This window comes from Anas platyrhynchos, chromosome 9 (assembly GCF_047663525.1).
Source record: "Anas platyrhynchos isolate ZD024472 breed Pekin duck chromosome 9, IASCAAS_PekinDuck_T2T, whole genome shotgun sequence".
NCBI lineage: Eukaryota > Metazoa > Chordata > Aves > Anseriformes > Anatidae > Anas > Anas platyrhynchos.
In genome coordinates this window covers 21877349-21893153 of record NC_092595.1, presented here as the reverse complement: position 1 = coordinate 21893153, position 15805 = coordinate 21877349, and the positions used below count along the sequence as shown (strand labels likewise).

The window sequence follows — 15805 nt, the reverse complement described above, 5'->3', positions numbered from 1 at the left end:
CTCGCCCCAAAAAGCCCAGCTCTGCTCTTCAGTCATTGCGCTGCTTGAAATCAGTCTGCTGAAGTGAGTGATCTCTGGCCCACATTTCAACTCGCTTTATACTGTGTAAGTAATATTTGATGAGGTTACGTGCTCGGTTATGTGGACGGGAGGGAGCAGCCCTCAGCGGAGGCAGCAGGCATCCCCGGCACAAAGCAGGGGGTCTCTGCACGCCAGGCCTCAGAGCTCTGCTCTCAGTGTCAGAGCATCTGGTTTGTGCGCCGTGAGTGGGTTCTTCAGAGGCCTCCAAGGCACAGACCATTTCTAATCAACGTTAACAAGAACTGACCTACTGAATCTGCTGGGCGCCTTTGGAAATAACCTGGATTGCAAAAGCATGGTTTGCTTTGAGGAATAAGGCAAACTTGGCACGAGGCCGATCTGAAGCCCAGCTGTGCTCTGGAACAGAGGTGAGGAGATCTGCGGGTTGTTTTCTCAATAACTTGAACCAAAACTGGGTTTAATTTTTAAGTCTAAGGTGTCTGTGGGGTTTGTTTCATTTTTTAAGCAGCCAGCTTTTCAGCCTTCTCTGGAGATTTGAAAATCAAGCCCCTGTTCTAGCAGTTACCTTATTGCTGGTGTTAGAGATGTTCAGGCTTGAATTTCGCTGGTCCGTTGTTCCAGATGGCTCTTGCTCTCCTGCTGTGTTCCAGCACTCTCAGCATAGTTTCGTGAAAGCAATTAGCAGACATTAGCTTTGAACCAGGACCACAAGAGGGGGAGAAAACAAAGCATTAAACCACAAATTGTCCCAGCGCTTAGCAGAGAGAATGACAGAAATGCAGAAGGCCTGTGAGGCTGTCGGGTTTTTACAAGATGTGGCTTGGCCCTTCACTGCCACAGAACTCAGCTACCAGAACTACGGAGGACAGTTTGCTTCAGAGCTGAGTCCGACATCCACCCCACTCCCTGGGCTATGAAACCCTAACAGAACTAAGCGGTGATTTAAACACTAATGCCTAACATGAGTTGCATGCCAGATGGTAAGAAAGGTCTGTTTTCATGTGGTTGCAGCTTTTCAAACTTACTTTTTTTTTTTTTTTTTTATGTTAGTTGGTTGGTTGGTTTTGGTTTTCATTTTTTTCAATTAAAAAAAAAAAAAAAACTCCCCTCAGACTTCTGGTCAAAGGCTGCAACGACACATGTTCAGCCATTCTTAGAGCTAGGGGTTTCTTCACTGAACAGTAACAAATTATTTCGCACTATTGTTAAAGCTAGGCTCATTTTTCAGTCGCTTCTGTAAGTGATTCTCTGGATTTGGTTTTAGACACTAGGACAATTTAAAATAAATTAAAAAAAAGACCTTTTTGCCACTTTGTTTCCCCCCCATCCCCACACCATGCATGAATAATCAGCTCCAGGCAGGTACAATACAGAGAAAAACAGCTTAGGGAGGGAGACTTATGCAAGAGCAGGTGTGCTTTCCACCTGCTGATGTTTGTAGGTTTATTTTTCCTGCAGGCTGGACAGGGTCTTGGTGTTGTGAGCACAAACGTTGCAAAAGACTGCAGCATTTCTTACCACTGCCTTTGCCCTGTCAGAACTGGGTTTATTATGCAGACGCAAAGAAATAACTTAGGGATGAACAATGAAGACAGCTGCCCAAAATTCTTCAAGTTTTCATCTAAGTTCTTGAGAATGTGTGGAGTTCCACAGGTGTTTAACTTCACAGGTGAAACTTTGACAGACTGTTTTTTAGGCTATAAACAAGGTTATTAATAACAAGCAAAAAATACGCATATGTACAAGTGTTTGATTTAGGACTACAGTTAATATCTGTGCTGATGCTCGGCATGGTCGACTCTTTCACATTCAGATTACCTGTGTAAGAGTGCAAATCTACCACTTTCTCCATTACACATCTATGTCAACCAGTTCTGCGTTAGAAGATTTCCAAGTGCAGGCGGAGAAGTTACAACACAGAAGAGCTGCAGAACCAGAGAGGAATATTGCATTTTTATACGCCTGCCAGTCTGAGTGTGATGGTTTGCATTGGGAGCCAAGGAGGTAGGGATGAGCAGGCCAGCTGGTGGTGGTGGGCTCCTCTACAGAGCCTGGAGCAGGCAGATGATCTTTGCCTCTTTGACACGTCTATCATGCTGGAAAGCAACAAATAGCTTCATGTAGGAGAGAGGGGGAAAAACTCGGCACGTCACACCTGCTCGCGGCAGACTTGTGAAGGATTGATAGCTTACAATGAGTAATCAAGCCAGAAGCCAATCATCCATAAATTAATTATGACTAGATAGTTTTTTCATTACATTCTTGCTCATTTTCTGCCCTGCAGTATGACTTTGATATTGCAGAAGTGATGAAATGTTCTTATGCTTAATTTACAAGCACGTTTTCAAATTTTGTGTACGAAATTGTTTCTCTCTCCACATTTACAAATGAGAGCATGTTCATGGTTTTCTGATGTGCACTGAGATTTGAGGAGGACGTGGGTTTTTAAGGCCAGGTGCTTTCTTTACACTGTGTACAAAAGTAGTCTGGAAGCGTAGCCAGGTGATAGCTTCTCCCAGGGTGCCAGTAAGGTTTGCAGGAACTGCCAGCACCTGCCTCAAACCAGAGTGACTCGGGTAGCTATCAGCAGAGGGTAGAACATGAGAGAACCAGTTGCAATCCAGCTGGAGTTTGCTTCTGTAGATAACCCTTTTAAAATGCCATGTTATAGTGAGGATCTATTCATGGGTGAACTTTGGAACCAGTCAATAAATAGCAGACACTTTAATAATAGATGAAGCAGAGTTAGGGGGTACAGCTTATAGCAGTTATCAACCATGTCAAAAGCTGTTCAACACCAACACCTTCGAGCAATGCTTTCTGAAAAAGTGCTCGTCAGGCTGGTGTCCTTGGCCTATCCTTGGTGTAGCCTTGAGAGAAGCAGGTCTGGTGGCAGTGAAGCAGTTCCCACTCAGCCACTGGATGCCCTGAGCTGGCTGGAGGATGGGGAGGTGAAGTACAGCCGTAGACAGCAGGATGTCTAGCACCTGAGGATGATGCAGGACTGATGCATTGGGAGGACACTGAGGGCTGTGCTCTCTGGGGCAGGGATTCGTGCTGTTTTATATGGTGCATCACATGCTGAAGTTCTGTTTTGTTTTGTTGTTTTTTTGTTTTGTTTGTTTGTTTTTTTACTTCACTGCAATATAAACAGTGAACAATCTGTTTTTCACATTTTGTAGCAAGCTTTATGCATATATATATATATATTTTCTTGGATGCGTTAATAAGCACTAGAATATTTCATGCAGTTTAACGCATTTGAGCAGGACTGCTGTGATACTCCAGAGCCCACCTCCAGGCCAGCTGTTCTCTTTCCGTCTTAGAACACAAATCTCCTTCACAAATCTCCTTTCCAGCTCTCCTGTGATGCCTTTGCATCATAAATTGCTGCTTGAGTCAAGAATAAATATGATAGTATGGTAATTAGAAGGAAAATACCCATAATTTAAGTCCTGAGCAGACCAAGGGCTTCCTGGTGGCTCTGGGGGGAGGAGGCCGTGAAGCTCCGTGTCCTCCTGGCATGTGGTCACAGCCACCTACCCTGCATCACCTCATCAGTGTGGCCAGCACTGGGGCTGCCTTGCTCCTTTGTAAGTTGCTTTTCTCTCCTGTTTTGTGATAGAAACACGAAGGGCCGTGTGTGGTCTTCACAGCCCCCTGGGACAGCAGGGCCCACTGAAGTCACCTGGTTTGTGGGCAACATGAGGCCTTCTGCCCGGGGCTTGGCACCTTGGACAAGCAGTAAACTCAGTCTAAGCAGTGCAAATGTAGAATAAACACCTCCCCAAGCCCAGTTCACATGGATCTGAGACAGGGAGCTTGTGAGCCCGGGGAGCTCCATCTCCTGGCTGCCTCAAGCAGGTGCTGCTGACAGCTCGACACGGTGACAGCCCCATGCCGGGGTCAGGCTCCTGGGGCACTGGGACACCTCTAAGCCTGGTCATGGTCATGGTCATGGTCTGACTGCCCCAGGTGTGGTCCTGGCCTGGAGGAGACCTCCCCAGCTGCCGGGGCAAAGCCACCCTTGTCTGCAGGAGGTGGCTGGGCTGCGCGCTTTTTGTGCCCTCTGAGAGCCGCTCGCCATCCACGCAGGGTGCACCAAGGACATGGTGTGGTAAGGAAATTTTGTCTTTTATCTTTCTAAATTAGGAGTTCTGAACCATCTGAATGTGTTGGGGCTGCAGGAGCTCGATGCTGTTACTGGTCTGAAGTACTCCTCTCCGAGGGCTGAGTAGGAAGCACCAGGGCATGCTAGTTATACCTTTGCAGATTAAAACCGTTCCTGTCACCTCTTGCCTTGCTGCCAAAATGAATGAGAGCTTCACACAGGGTTCCTGGTGGGCAGGCTGGGGGATGTACCTGCCCGTGAGGGGTTGGGGAAGCCCCTTTGCACAGTACCATCATGCTGTGGGCTGCACTGAGGTCCTTCCTCTGGGCTCTTATTTCCTCAGGGAGCTGGGAGCAGCACAGTAGAGCATAACATCCTGTATGGCAAAGCATTAGGACAGGCTGTCATCACAGTCCTTACAGTCTCTAGTTTTTAATCAATTGCTTGTGGAAAGCCTGGTCTCTGCTCATGCATCCTTTGGAAACAGCAGCGCCAGGAGCAGGCTGCGAGGAGGCAGGGCTGTGCTCCCTTCTGCTCCCCTCTGGGTGTTGTGCACCACAGGGATTTTGCCATTCCCAAAAATCGGGTGCCAGGCTCGGGCTGCTGGAGCCAGGGGACAGGCTGGTGGCGGATGGGCAGCCACGGGCAGCCTGAAGCCTTTTGGGGAGCCAGGCACAAGGGCGGAAAGGTGGGGGCAGAGTGAAGCTTGAGGAGGCCTTGATCCCTGTGGTGGCAGTGGTGTCCTTCCACCTGAGGGGAGAGAGCTCCACGTGCCAGCCCAAATTCCAACAGTGTGGAAAAGTTCTTGTAGCACAGAATAAATTATTTGTTTGTGATTTAGTGGAAGTTCTCATGACACCCCTAAAGGAGTTTAGCATTATACATATTTTATGTTTAATCACATCTTCAGTGACACCCAACCACAACCAAAGGCTTAAATTTCAATTAGAGGGAAATGTATTAAATGTTTAATAGGAATCATTCCTTGCAGGGTAATTATATCTTAACATTCACTGGGGAGGCAATATAATGGTCTGAACAGGGATTTTTTTTTAAATTTTTTTTGGATAACATCCAAATGCAAAGCAGGACAATGACGCGCACTGTTCAGGATGGTCGTGTGTGAGCATTTTGTGGCTCAGCTTTCAGTTTGACACAGCTGTGTTCATGGCTGCGCAGCACTGAGTGCTTTGCTAAGAGTTTTAATTTATTTCCCAATTTCTAGTAGGTTTAGTACATATGCAAAGGATTATTTTTTTGTGGTAATATTTAGGTTGTCAAAAAAAAAAAAAAAAGAATCGGTTTTATGCGCTCACAAGCAAATTAAAGTCATAAAGTGAGCTTTGAACCAAGGCAGTTAAAATCGAAGGACATGTGTAATATTGAGTGAGAGCAGAGAGAAGGGATTTTGAGAAAAGCATCCAAGCAAGGGGGGGGAGGGAATCCAGAATGCGTTTCTTATTTAAGAGAATTGCATTGAGATGAGTAAAATTAATCCCAAAGGCAACAAATAGGCAAGCCTATATAGAACTGTCACTGTGACCAGGGCAGGACTGTTGGCTTCACCCTCTCTGTGTCCCCTTGGTCTTACCGTGAGCTGCTGGCACAACGCAGCCAGCCCCACACAACTTCCCTGCTCCTCCTGTTTTTCCAGAGCTTCCTGGTGGCTTTGGTGTGAGGCAAGTGGAGTCTTTGCAGCTCCTCTCCTGGCAGAGAGGGGCTGCCAAAGGGCCTGCCATGGCCGTGCCTGAGGTGCCCCTGAGTGGGACTATTGTTCTCCTTTTACTTTTTTATTATTATATTTGGGATTTTTTTTCCCCTGTGTGTGTGCTGCATACTGTCAGGTGTGCTAATGCAGGACAGAAAACTGCTCTTGTGAGAGGCTGAAATTTGACTTAAACATGCCCAAAGTTAAGGACTGCTGGGTTAGTCACAGGGAGACTGGAGGCTGAGTTATGAGTGTCCTCCAGGACAGGAGTCGTAGTCCCCATGGGGCACGTTCATACTTGCTTGGACATCGTGTTGATGTTGTATTTTTTGAAAATTCTCAGAATGCAAAATTTTCACATCATGTGGGGAACATCTGCCCCCGAACACTACGATGCTGGCAGTAATGAAATGCACATTTCCCTTTCGTCCTATTAGTTTCCCATCAGGTTTATAGAAGATGCATTTTCTGTTTGCTTTTTGAGCTATGCTCCCCAGCTGTTCTAGTTAGCAATAATCATCTGTTTTTATCAGAGAACAGCTGTGAGCGAGCAGATCCTGTGGATGTGGGTTGTTTCCAAAGCAGGGAGAAAGCTTTGAGAGCGAGGTGGCCCGTGCAGACAGGGGCTGCTTCCTTTTGCAGATAGGCTTGTGGTGGTCTTGCACCTCTTCTGTAGATTTAGGAGTTATTCCTCTTTACCAAAACCTGACGGTAATTCATGGCACTACACATAGGATTTGTGGTCCTGTGGTATGGTTTCATGAGCTGCATGCCTTGTGGTGCCTCCTACAAATTTTCTCCTACAAATGCCTCCTACATTTCTAGAGTCACGTAAGCATTTTTAGATGTACATATGCAGGTTGCATATGATATCATATCTTAAAGCAAGATAGATACAAATGTCCTTGCATGCATTTTATATGCTATGTATTGTTTGAAAAAAAAAAAAAAAAAAAGAAAGAAAACTAAGAAATAATGAGTATTCCAATGCTAGGATGGATTTCTGCTTTGAGCTGCTCAGAAGCCATAAGCCTTTCATGCTTAACAATGAAGTAACCACCTCCCTGCATCTAAGAGTGACTACTCATTTCATGCTCCTATTTAGGAACATCTGTGGCTATGCATATAGATTTTCTTGCAAAAGGAGCAGTTTTGTGCTCAACAGCATATGTTATGCTTGCAGAGAGCTGTAGAGCAAATTCTGACTGCTGCAGACCAACCTGGGGCCGTTTAAAGGCAGAGAGACCCCGAGGCATGGAAATGCCACATGCAGAAACTGAAGCACTCTCTGAAAAGTTTGGAGTGTTTCTATAGCCGTGCTTAGCTGCCAGCCCTGGTCAAAAACATAGCTGAGGTTTTGGGATGTGACTCATGCAAATCAGCGTTTCCCATGCTTGGGTTAAGCCTGGTTTTCAGAAAGCATTGAGCATCCCCTGCTGGAAATCAGACCCCTTTCAGAAACCTCAAGTACTCAGAATCGAAGCAGCACATATCGCTAATCTTTTGTCATAATTCACAGCCAAATCTGGCCAAAGGCCTGAAATCTGGTTACAACCAGCTCGTGTGGGATTTTCTGTGCAAACATGGGGTGGCGGGGCTCAGGCACACAGCTTAGCAGACTCAGAATGGTCCTGGCAAAAGAAGAAGAAAGTTAAATAGACATTAGGAGGTTACATACCTGTTAAGCAGACAAACCAAGTAACTCTGTGCCATAGTTAGCTAGTTTAGATTACGAAAAGTGAGGATATTTTATGCATTTGTGACCTCCTTGGCCTCCTCTTGCCAACCTGCTGGGTGGTTTTCTTTCTGCCAGGGACTCGCTGCCCCAGTACACTCAGTACACTCAGAGGCAACGTGTTTCGGATGCTTTGCATGGTCTGGTGAGCTGTGGGCAAGCTGGGATGGTTGCTTGGTGCTCCGTGGCCATGCCTGCTGCAGTACAAAGCAGCAGCTGTGATCTCCCAGGGAGTGCATGGCATGAGGTATTTTCAATTTGTGCTGCAAAACCTTCCCTTTAAGGTCCTTCCGTTACCAGCAGGGCCTGTCTTGCTGCAAGTCTGAGCATTTACAGCTGAAATTTGCTCAAAGCAAGGTGCGACCTGGACTGGCAGAGCAGCACCCACGGGGCACTGATGCCAGCTACAGAGCTGCTGGGCTCAGGTGAGTGAGGGCATGAGGCCCGTGCCACGTGTCCCAGTGCTCACACTGCTGGTCAGGTGCTTGGAGGAAAAGGCATTGGGGCAGAGCAGCAACCTGGAGCCTTCAGCTGAGCCCCAAGCAGCAGGGCTGGCCAAGTAAGGCATGTGGACAGTTCATTTAGCCTCCAGAGTCTCCATTGTTCTTAATTGAGAGGTCTGGATGTAGCTGAAGGTGAATAAAGCTTCACTCAGTTCAACATCCTGTGAAGCTTGCCAAAAGTACCTCAGCTGTAAGAAGCTCCATCCTTTACATTGCATGACTTTAAGGTGTTTCATGCATGCTTTGGTCCATATGGAACTTACAGCCCTGTGCTTGCAGGTGCGAAGCCGTCTGGCCATGGGGAATGTGCTTCACCAGCTTCTCCATCACCCCAAAATCCCAACTCATCACTTCCTGGGCAGGAGAGGCAGTGGGAGCAGCAGGGCAAGGTTACAGGAGAAACTCCATTTCCTCAGAAGCTCTGGACCAACAAAGGCCTGTGCTCACTGCCAGTCTGGCTGCAGTGGATGTGAGATCAGAGAGATCTTCACCGCAGCAGGGTGAGCTACCTGCTGAGCTGGCAAGGCTCCCTGCCCCCTGAGCCTGCCAGCTGTACCGCCAGCAGTGAGGTTACAGCCACAGGCACGTGTGGTCGCTCCGCCAGTACCCGATCCACTTGCTGAAAACCAGAAATATGAAGCTGAAGCCGGTGCTGGAGAGCTGTCAGTGAGCACAGAGTGAGCTACTGGAATTGCTTTTCTTGTGCAAGGTGTATCTCTTGCTGTGAGCATCTCGCACCAGCTTCCGTGGGCCTCTGGTGGTGAAGTACGGGTGGCCAAGGGTCTCTTTCCTCAGATATTCCTGAGCCACTTTTAAGCTAGTAGAAAGCATCTGAATGGTCTCAAAGCAAAAGCTGCTTTAAATCATTTTCATGCTGGCTTTCTGGCATTCGTGGTTTTTAAATTCTGATGTTAGAGGGAAAAACAACATGTTTTGTGAGATTTTTGTGTATTTTTTGCCAGCAGAAAGATACCTTTAGGGACTAGGCCATGAGGACTGTGTTCCCCTCCCTGATGCAGATTCACATCTGATCTGTCTCTGCTTACGCTCCCAGGAGCTGGGGCGGGTGCTTCGCCCGAGTGAGCTGCCAAAGCAGCCGGCAGGGCACGGAGCGGCGCCTGCTGTCCCCCCAGGGGGGCTCTGGTTCTCCCTCTTCCCTCACAGCTGCTGCCGTGCTGAGCCCAGCTGATAGCAGGGGCCTTGAGTGATTTTAGCTCATTTGGAAATCTGATTTCCCTTTGAGAAACTGCTAATTCTTTTCCAGGTGCAAAGAACAGAAATCAACAGTTCATCTGGTGGTGCAGGAAGCACCGAGCCCTCCTTCAGTGTTGCTGAGACACGGGGTGGGCTGAACGGATCAACCAAGGGACGTGGGCTCCAGGCAGACCCTTCTGTTGTGGTCCTTCTGGAGAAAACCCGAGCCCCGCAGTGTGGGAAGGGACAGGGAAGGGTGTTCTGATAATTCAGCAGCGCCATCAGAGATTTGTGTGAGCCGCTCTGAAAAATGACACAGGGCATGAATAAATCATGGGCCCTCTCTTAGCAACCTGATGACTTCCACCGGCTCTGGTGGTGGTGAAAGAGGGCCCGGGCTCTGCTTTAAGAGCGGGGCGAGCTCGCTGCTGGTGGAGGAGCCACCCATGAGGGGGGCCGGGAGGCTGGCTGCCGCAAGCAGGGCCATGGAGGGCAACATGCACCTCCTCCAGCTCATCCGCAAGATGCGCTCCCAGATCGACGAGCTGGAGCGGGAGAACCGGGCCCTGAGGGGCGAGCTGCGGGCCTGTGGACCGAGTGCCACGGCGGCAAGAGCTGGGAGCCTCGCCAGCCCCATGGCACAGCCAGACCCCACACCCGGCCCTGCAGCGGCAGCGTCAGAGCAGGCAGGTACGGTGACACCACTGCGTGCCGCCCGAGCGGGGCCTCTGCTCTGGTTCTTACTGATCTGTGGGAGAGGGGGGCGAGCCAGCTGCTGTATGGCTGCCTTCACAGCGTGCTCTGGCCTCCCTCAGTGCCCACGCCCGCACCCCTTAGCCCGTTTTCTCACTCCGAGATCTCACAGGGTGCCTGCACTGGGCTTAGCGCAGTGCTTGGCGGCTCCCCGAGCGAGGCGTTCACCTCAGGGAGCTCCGCGTGTCTTTGCTGAAGCAGAACTTGACTCACTGCCACGGGTGTTTGTGGGCACAGACTGCCCTGATGCGGGTTCGGGTCCCCTGTCTGTCTCTTCAGACCTGAAGGACCAACAGCTGTCATTATGTGGTGATCTTGCCTAAGAAAAGGCTGAGAGAAGTCTTCAAATAGTAGCAAGTACTGGTGGGTTGCACACATTATACCAGAGGTGCAGTTTCTTTTTGTGGTTGATTTTGGCTGAGGGAGAGGGGGCAGTAAATAGGAATGCTGCCTCTTCCTAATTCGGGAGGGAAAAACAGAATATTTCCTCATCTGTAGTTTAGTTGGCACTACTGAAGGATTTCATGGAGCAGGAAGATCAAAAATGTTGTCTGGGGAGCGATACCTGCCCGGAATTGGGTACGGTTGTTAGCAGGGTCAGGCCGGTCTGTGTACGTGCTGGAGGCCAGTGGCCACCTCCTCCCCTTGTGCCTGTCGAGTCGAGTTTGCCGGCACGCTGCAAAGTCCCCTGGCAGTGTGCGAGCTGCAGCTGCCCTTGCAGCCTGCATGCTGGCTGGCGATGTCCTCGAGGCCCGTCTGTCCCAGCGGCTGGCTGGGTTTGCTCCCAGCTCCACTCTTCTCTCTGCTCCTCAGCCACCACCATGACCGTGCGGCGCTACTCCACTGCTGTGGCTGTGCCCGCTCCTCCTGGCACGAGGCCTCCCAGGGCAGGGAAGAGCCCAGCTGAGTGCTTCTCCAGCAGCAGTCCCAGCAAACTGAAGCTGTTCCAGGAGCACGTCCGCAGGTGCAGGTAGGGGGGTTGCCTTCACAGCGGGCTGGTTCCACCTCGTAACACGCACGGGTGTCGCTCTGGGATTCAGTTCAGCAGCAGCAGCATCTCTGATCGCTCACATGGCTCTGGGCACTGAGCTGATGGGAGGTCTGTTTAGAGCGGGACGTCCTGCTCCTCCCTGCAGCATCTGTGGAATTGTCAGTGTCAGTTTTAAATTTTCTATTTAAAAAATAAATAAATAAATAAATAAAAGGAGCAGACGAGGGGAGAGTGAAAGGGGTTGAGATCTCCCCGTGGCAGCCAGGCAGTTTTGCGGATTGATGCGTAGCTCTGGCAAGCAACGCTTCAAAGGGATTTTAAAACTTTGAACAAAAAGCGTGAAGATACTGGGGCACTCTGAGCTATGCTTCTGAAAGTGTGATTAATGAGATTCGTGAATGTAGATTTACCGTATCATTTTGCCCCTGTAACTGAAGTATTACAAATTAATGCTTTCAGCCTTGAGAAGAATATTCTCAGGGCTCTAAATTAAGTGAAATGGCTCCCAGACAAGTCCTGAGCATCGCTGCTCGCTGATGAAAAGCTCTCCAGTGCACGGCAACAATCAAAGGTAGAAGCGCTAATGATGCGATTGTGATACGTGACAGCAGCAGCACCCTCCCGGTGCTGTTGCACACAGTGTGAATCCCTTCAGATAGCTCCTGTTAGTGCTGATCATGCTGTGCTCATAACAGAAAGAGTCCAAATGGCCTCAGAGCATGCATTTAAACAGGAGAAACCCATCGGTTTGCCCACCTACACCTGTGTTTTCTTGTAAGGACGTTTGAGGGTCAGATACTTTACAGCATTTAAACACCTAAATTTAGACCCTGGCAGGGAACTCGTATCATTTTCAAAAGCGCCCTGACCCCGTAGCTCTGGGTTTCAGCATACACTTCACTGAGTTCTGCCAAACTGCAGGCTCCCAGAGCACATAAACACTTCAGAGTTGTGCCCTGAAGGCACCTCACTTGGAAGGCGCTTGTGTTGGGAAACACGCGGTCGGCGTGCAGGGGGATGACCGGCACAGGCAAACACCACTGCTGTCTCCTAAGGGAAAGAGAGGTTTTGTTTCTGAGCTAGCAGCGTAGGTGTCTTCTAACTGATGCTTTGGGGCCCGTAGATGAAAAGCACTGCCTACCTAATGGGCAGGGGAGTGTTGCAGATTGTTTTATCGTTCTCATTACAGCTGCCTTGCCAGCAGTGAGTCTGGCACAGGGGCTCCTGTCCACCCGCTGCTGGCTGCTTTAACAGAAGACATAATTATGGACAGAGCTTTTTACCTAACCCTATTTAAAAAATGGCTGATATCCTGAAACTCGAAGCTCGGTTATTTTCATATGAAGAAAAAGTTTAATATATTTTCTGCCCATAGTAGCGGTTGTTGCCATTTACATAGGAATGGCTAACACAGGCAGAAATCCTAGTAAGCCTTTAACTAGCAGGTTAATTTGTAGCAATGAATTCAGCAAGCTAATTAAGCATAATTTTTTACAGTGATGGCATTTTTGCTTGCCGGCATGCTGTTCTGTGACAGGTGTTTTATGCTTTGTTTATTGTACTTGCATTTTGCTCTAAAACTGTAATTGTACATGAGAAGCTGAATACTGTTACCTTTAAAAGTGACTGCTCAGGATTATAACCTTGTATTTATCTAGAGTGCAGCTGCAGCCCAGCAATAAAATACCAGCACTGCCACCAAATCACCACTAATCTGTGGGTCTACATTTTCATTCATACATGCTAAAGCATTGTTTATACCGTGATTCCCACGATTTGTTGAAAATGAAAAAAGACTGAATATTGTAATACACCAGGCTGGATAAGAGATGGCTTTCAGGGCTATCTTAGTAGAATCACAAAATGCACAAAGCCTTGGTACAGCCCTCACCAAGCTGCCTCCCCAGTCCCTGAGCAGCTCTGGCCCCAAGGGAGCCTCTGCAGAGGGCACCAGCGGCACGCTGCTGGCTGTGCTGGCACGTTTGGCTGGCACACCTGCGCTGCTGGCATTTGTCTAGACCACAGTGTGTGGATTTTGTTTGGTGAGACAAACGGGGAATGGCTGATGCGCAGGCTGGAAGATCAAGCTCATGTACAAGGAAATGGTTTTGTTACGTAGCCTGCTGGAGTTGTGTGTGTGATCCAGAGCAGAGGAGAGGACAATGTTTTTCAGCAATGCCACAATGCAGATCCCTGGCTCGACCAGAGGTAAAGCTTCTGGCCAACTAACACGCTGCTTGGGCATGACTGGCACCTCATTCCGATGAGCTGGGTAGGACTGTCTTTGCTTGTGGGTTTCACTTTCCAGGTTTAATTGGCAGGTGAGAAGGGCTGAGGAAATCGCTGAGGCCAGGGACGCCCCCGGTAACTATCACAGAGTGCTTTCACAGTTTCATGTTTTCCTTTCACGTGTTCCTTGAGAGGCAGAAGGAGCTGCTGCTGATTGCAGAGGAGACTGAGCAAAAACAAACAAACAGAATCTCTGCAAAACCCGCTCTGTTTACCTGCCAAACAGCCAGTTTCGGCACACACAAAGGAGCATGTTTCTACCTCAGCTTTCACCATCCGTGTAATTTACCACACACACACACATGCACACACTCACCACTTCAAAACACCCGTTCTCACACACACTTTGAGGAGCTGGCTACCTGTGCATGTAAAAATCCACTGGCAGGGCCCCTGGACAAGGCATACCCGGCAGACACAAGGGCATCTGAGGGATCTGCACGCACTGGGCTTTGTACATGGGAGCCAAGTGCTGACAGACAGCCCTTGGGCTCAATGGAAAAAGGCAGATGCTTCCAGCAGACAGACAGACAGACAGCGCTGTGCCTGGCCCCCTGGGAAGCCTGTGTGAGCTGTCTGAGCAGGGCAGGAAATTCTGCCTCCACGCATCATGCAAGTGCTGACAGCGTTTACCTTCTGCTTGCTGGTGTGTTTTTTTTTTTGTTTGTTTGTTTGTTTTTTCTTAGCTGTTTTTTGTTGTTGTTTTTGGTTGATTCTTTTTTTGAGTTTCTTTGCATGTTTTATATATTTCTAATCCTCATAATCCTCTCTCATTTTCCTCCAGGGGTAAAGTAAAGGCCGTTAGTTTCCTTTTACCGATGGATGTGTCAGCATGTGCTGAAAATCAAGGTTCTCTGAAAAGCCCACAAAATCAGGACACACACGAGTTAACTACCATCACTGAAAAGGATATGTGAGCTGGTGAATTTTTAAAGGCCCATTGATTCTTGAGATAAATTGGCCTTAAACGATAGCTATGTGTCAGGTTCCTTTTTTGCAAAACGCTTTGGCAGGTTGCCTTCAGAGAATCACCTAGACTGTGTTTCGGGTCACTGGCCTGTTGTTTAGCAAGGAAATGGAGGCCATGACAAAATCAGCTGAAAGCCTGTACCCTGCAGTGAAGCCACGTGATAGCAAAGGATCCTCCACAAAGCAGCTTCTGCTCAACATCTCTCAAGGCTCTCTCACCTCAGGACTGCTTTAAACAGGATGTTAAAGCTGTTTTTGCTGTGTTTGTCACAAAAACGGAAACCAAGTCACCTCTTGAGTTCACCGATCCTCTTGCCAGAAAGGTCTTTGTTGCAAATGACAAAATAAGAGCTGCTAAAAACCCGGGAGGTCTCTTCTGCACTCAAAACTTTAAAGCTTCACAACACCAATATAGCAAAGTTAAGGGGATGTTACGGAATCAGTTAACATTACTCTGAATTTCTGCAAAGATGGACAATGACTGCTAATGCCACTGCAGGTTCACCTCTAGGGGAGGGCAGAGGAGCGTACATACTAATCAGTATGAAAATATGACTGCAAATCTGTTTCTGACCTGGTGTGTCCATCCATATACCAAGCCAAAGTTGGAAGGATTCTGAATATCAGAATTTTTCAGGATCGGCTTCTGAACACATCTCAGATCAAGAATCAGTAGCAGACATTCATCGAACTGGTGCAAAATAGATGTAAGAAAAGACTATGGACAGCTTGTAAAAAATGAGGAGTGCTTGCTAACTTAGGTTTGAGCATCTTATGAGTAAAGATAATGTCCCACGTTTAATTTGACTACAGGTATTTATGGATCAAAACCACTATACTTACCTTGCTATTTCTGTATGTACAGGCAGCATGGATGAGTGAATGTCACACAGAGGATGCATGAACAGTAGATGCTGGTAACATTTAGGAATGTTGTCGTCTCATGGTCTACTCTTAAATTCTTGAGCCTTCAAAAGTGAAAGCAGTGAGCTGGTAGAGAAAAATCCCATCTTGACTTTCAGTGATGTTGTATGCTTCTGTAAAAGCAAGCTCCTTGAGGATTTTGAAATTCATGATGTTTTGTATACTGAAGTACATTTTAAAATATTCTCACCAATGAAATAATCATTTCGGTTTCACTGCTATTTTATTTGTGAATTTTATTTCCAGCATGGGTCTGTACAGAGTTGCATTTTGATGTTGTGTTTAATCAACAACGCCCAGCAAATGAGGGTACAGTCTGGAAAATTTGCTAATTTCTGAAAGCACTGACAGGGAAATGCTTTTTAAAATGTTTTAATGAAAGCTTTATTGTCAGAAACGAGACATGTGTTAAGTACCTAAATCCAGTTGATTTCACTCACCAAAGTAACAACAAATATATTTGAAAATCTGGCCCCTAACCTTTCAAGGCACCCAAGTGCTTTTGAAACTTCATTCTTTAAAACCAGATCTAATGGGATTTGGCAATCCATATATTCTAGACAGCTTTCAAGAATCTCAGCTTTTA

At 47.8% G+C, this 15805-nt stretch overlaps 1 protein-coding gene across 1 annotated transcript; it reads left to right on the top strand.

The window, feature by feature from the left end:
- The first annotated feature begins 9369 nt into the window (after nt 1–9369).
- CCDC195 (coiled-coil domain containing 195) lies at nt 9370–15440 on the top strand. Its single transcript, XM_072042423.1, has 3 exons — nt 9370–9983; nt 10860–11016; nt 14111–15440. The coding sequence occupies exons 1-3, from the start codon at nt 9650–9652 to the stop codon at nt 14241–14243; spliced, it is 624 nt and encodes a 207-aa protein (XP_071898524.1). The 5' UTR covers nt 9370–9649; the 3' UTR covers nt 14244–15440.
- The last annotated feature ends 365 nt before the right edge of the window (nt 15441–15805 follow it).

Excerpts from the sequence above, each read along its gene's own strand:
- CCDC195 (XM_072042423.1), top strand. The coding sequence starts at position 9,650 with ATGACTTCCACCGGCTCTGGTGGTGGTGAAAGAGGGCCCGGGCTCTGC. Across the intron at positions 9,984-10,859 it reads GGCAGCGTCAGAGCAGGCAG|CCACCACCATGACCGTGCGG; the intron begins GTACGGTGACAC and ends TCTGCTCCTCAG. Across the intron at positions 11,017-14,110 it reads GAGCACGTCCGCAGGTGCAG|GGGTAAAGTAAAGGCCGTTA; the intron begins GTAGGGGGGTTG and ends ATTTTCCTCCAG.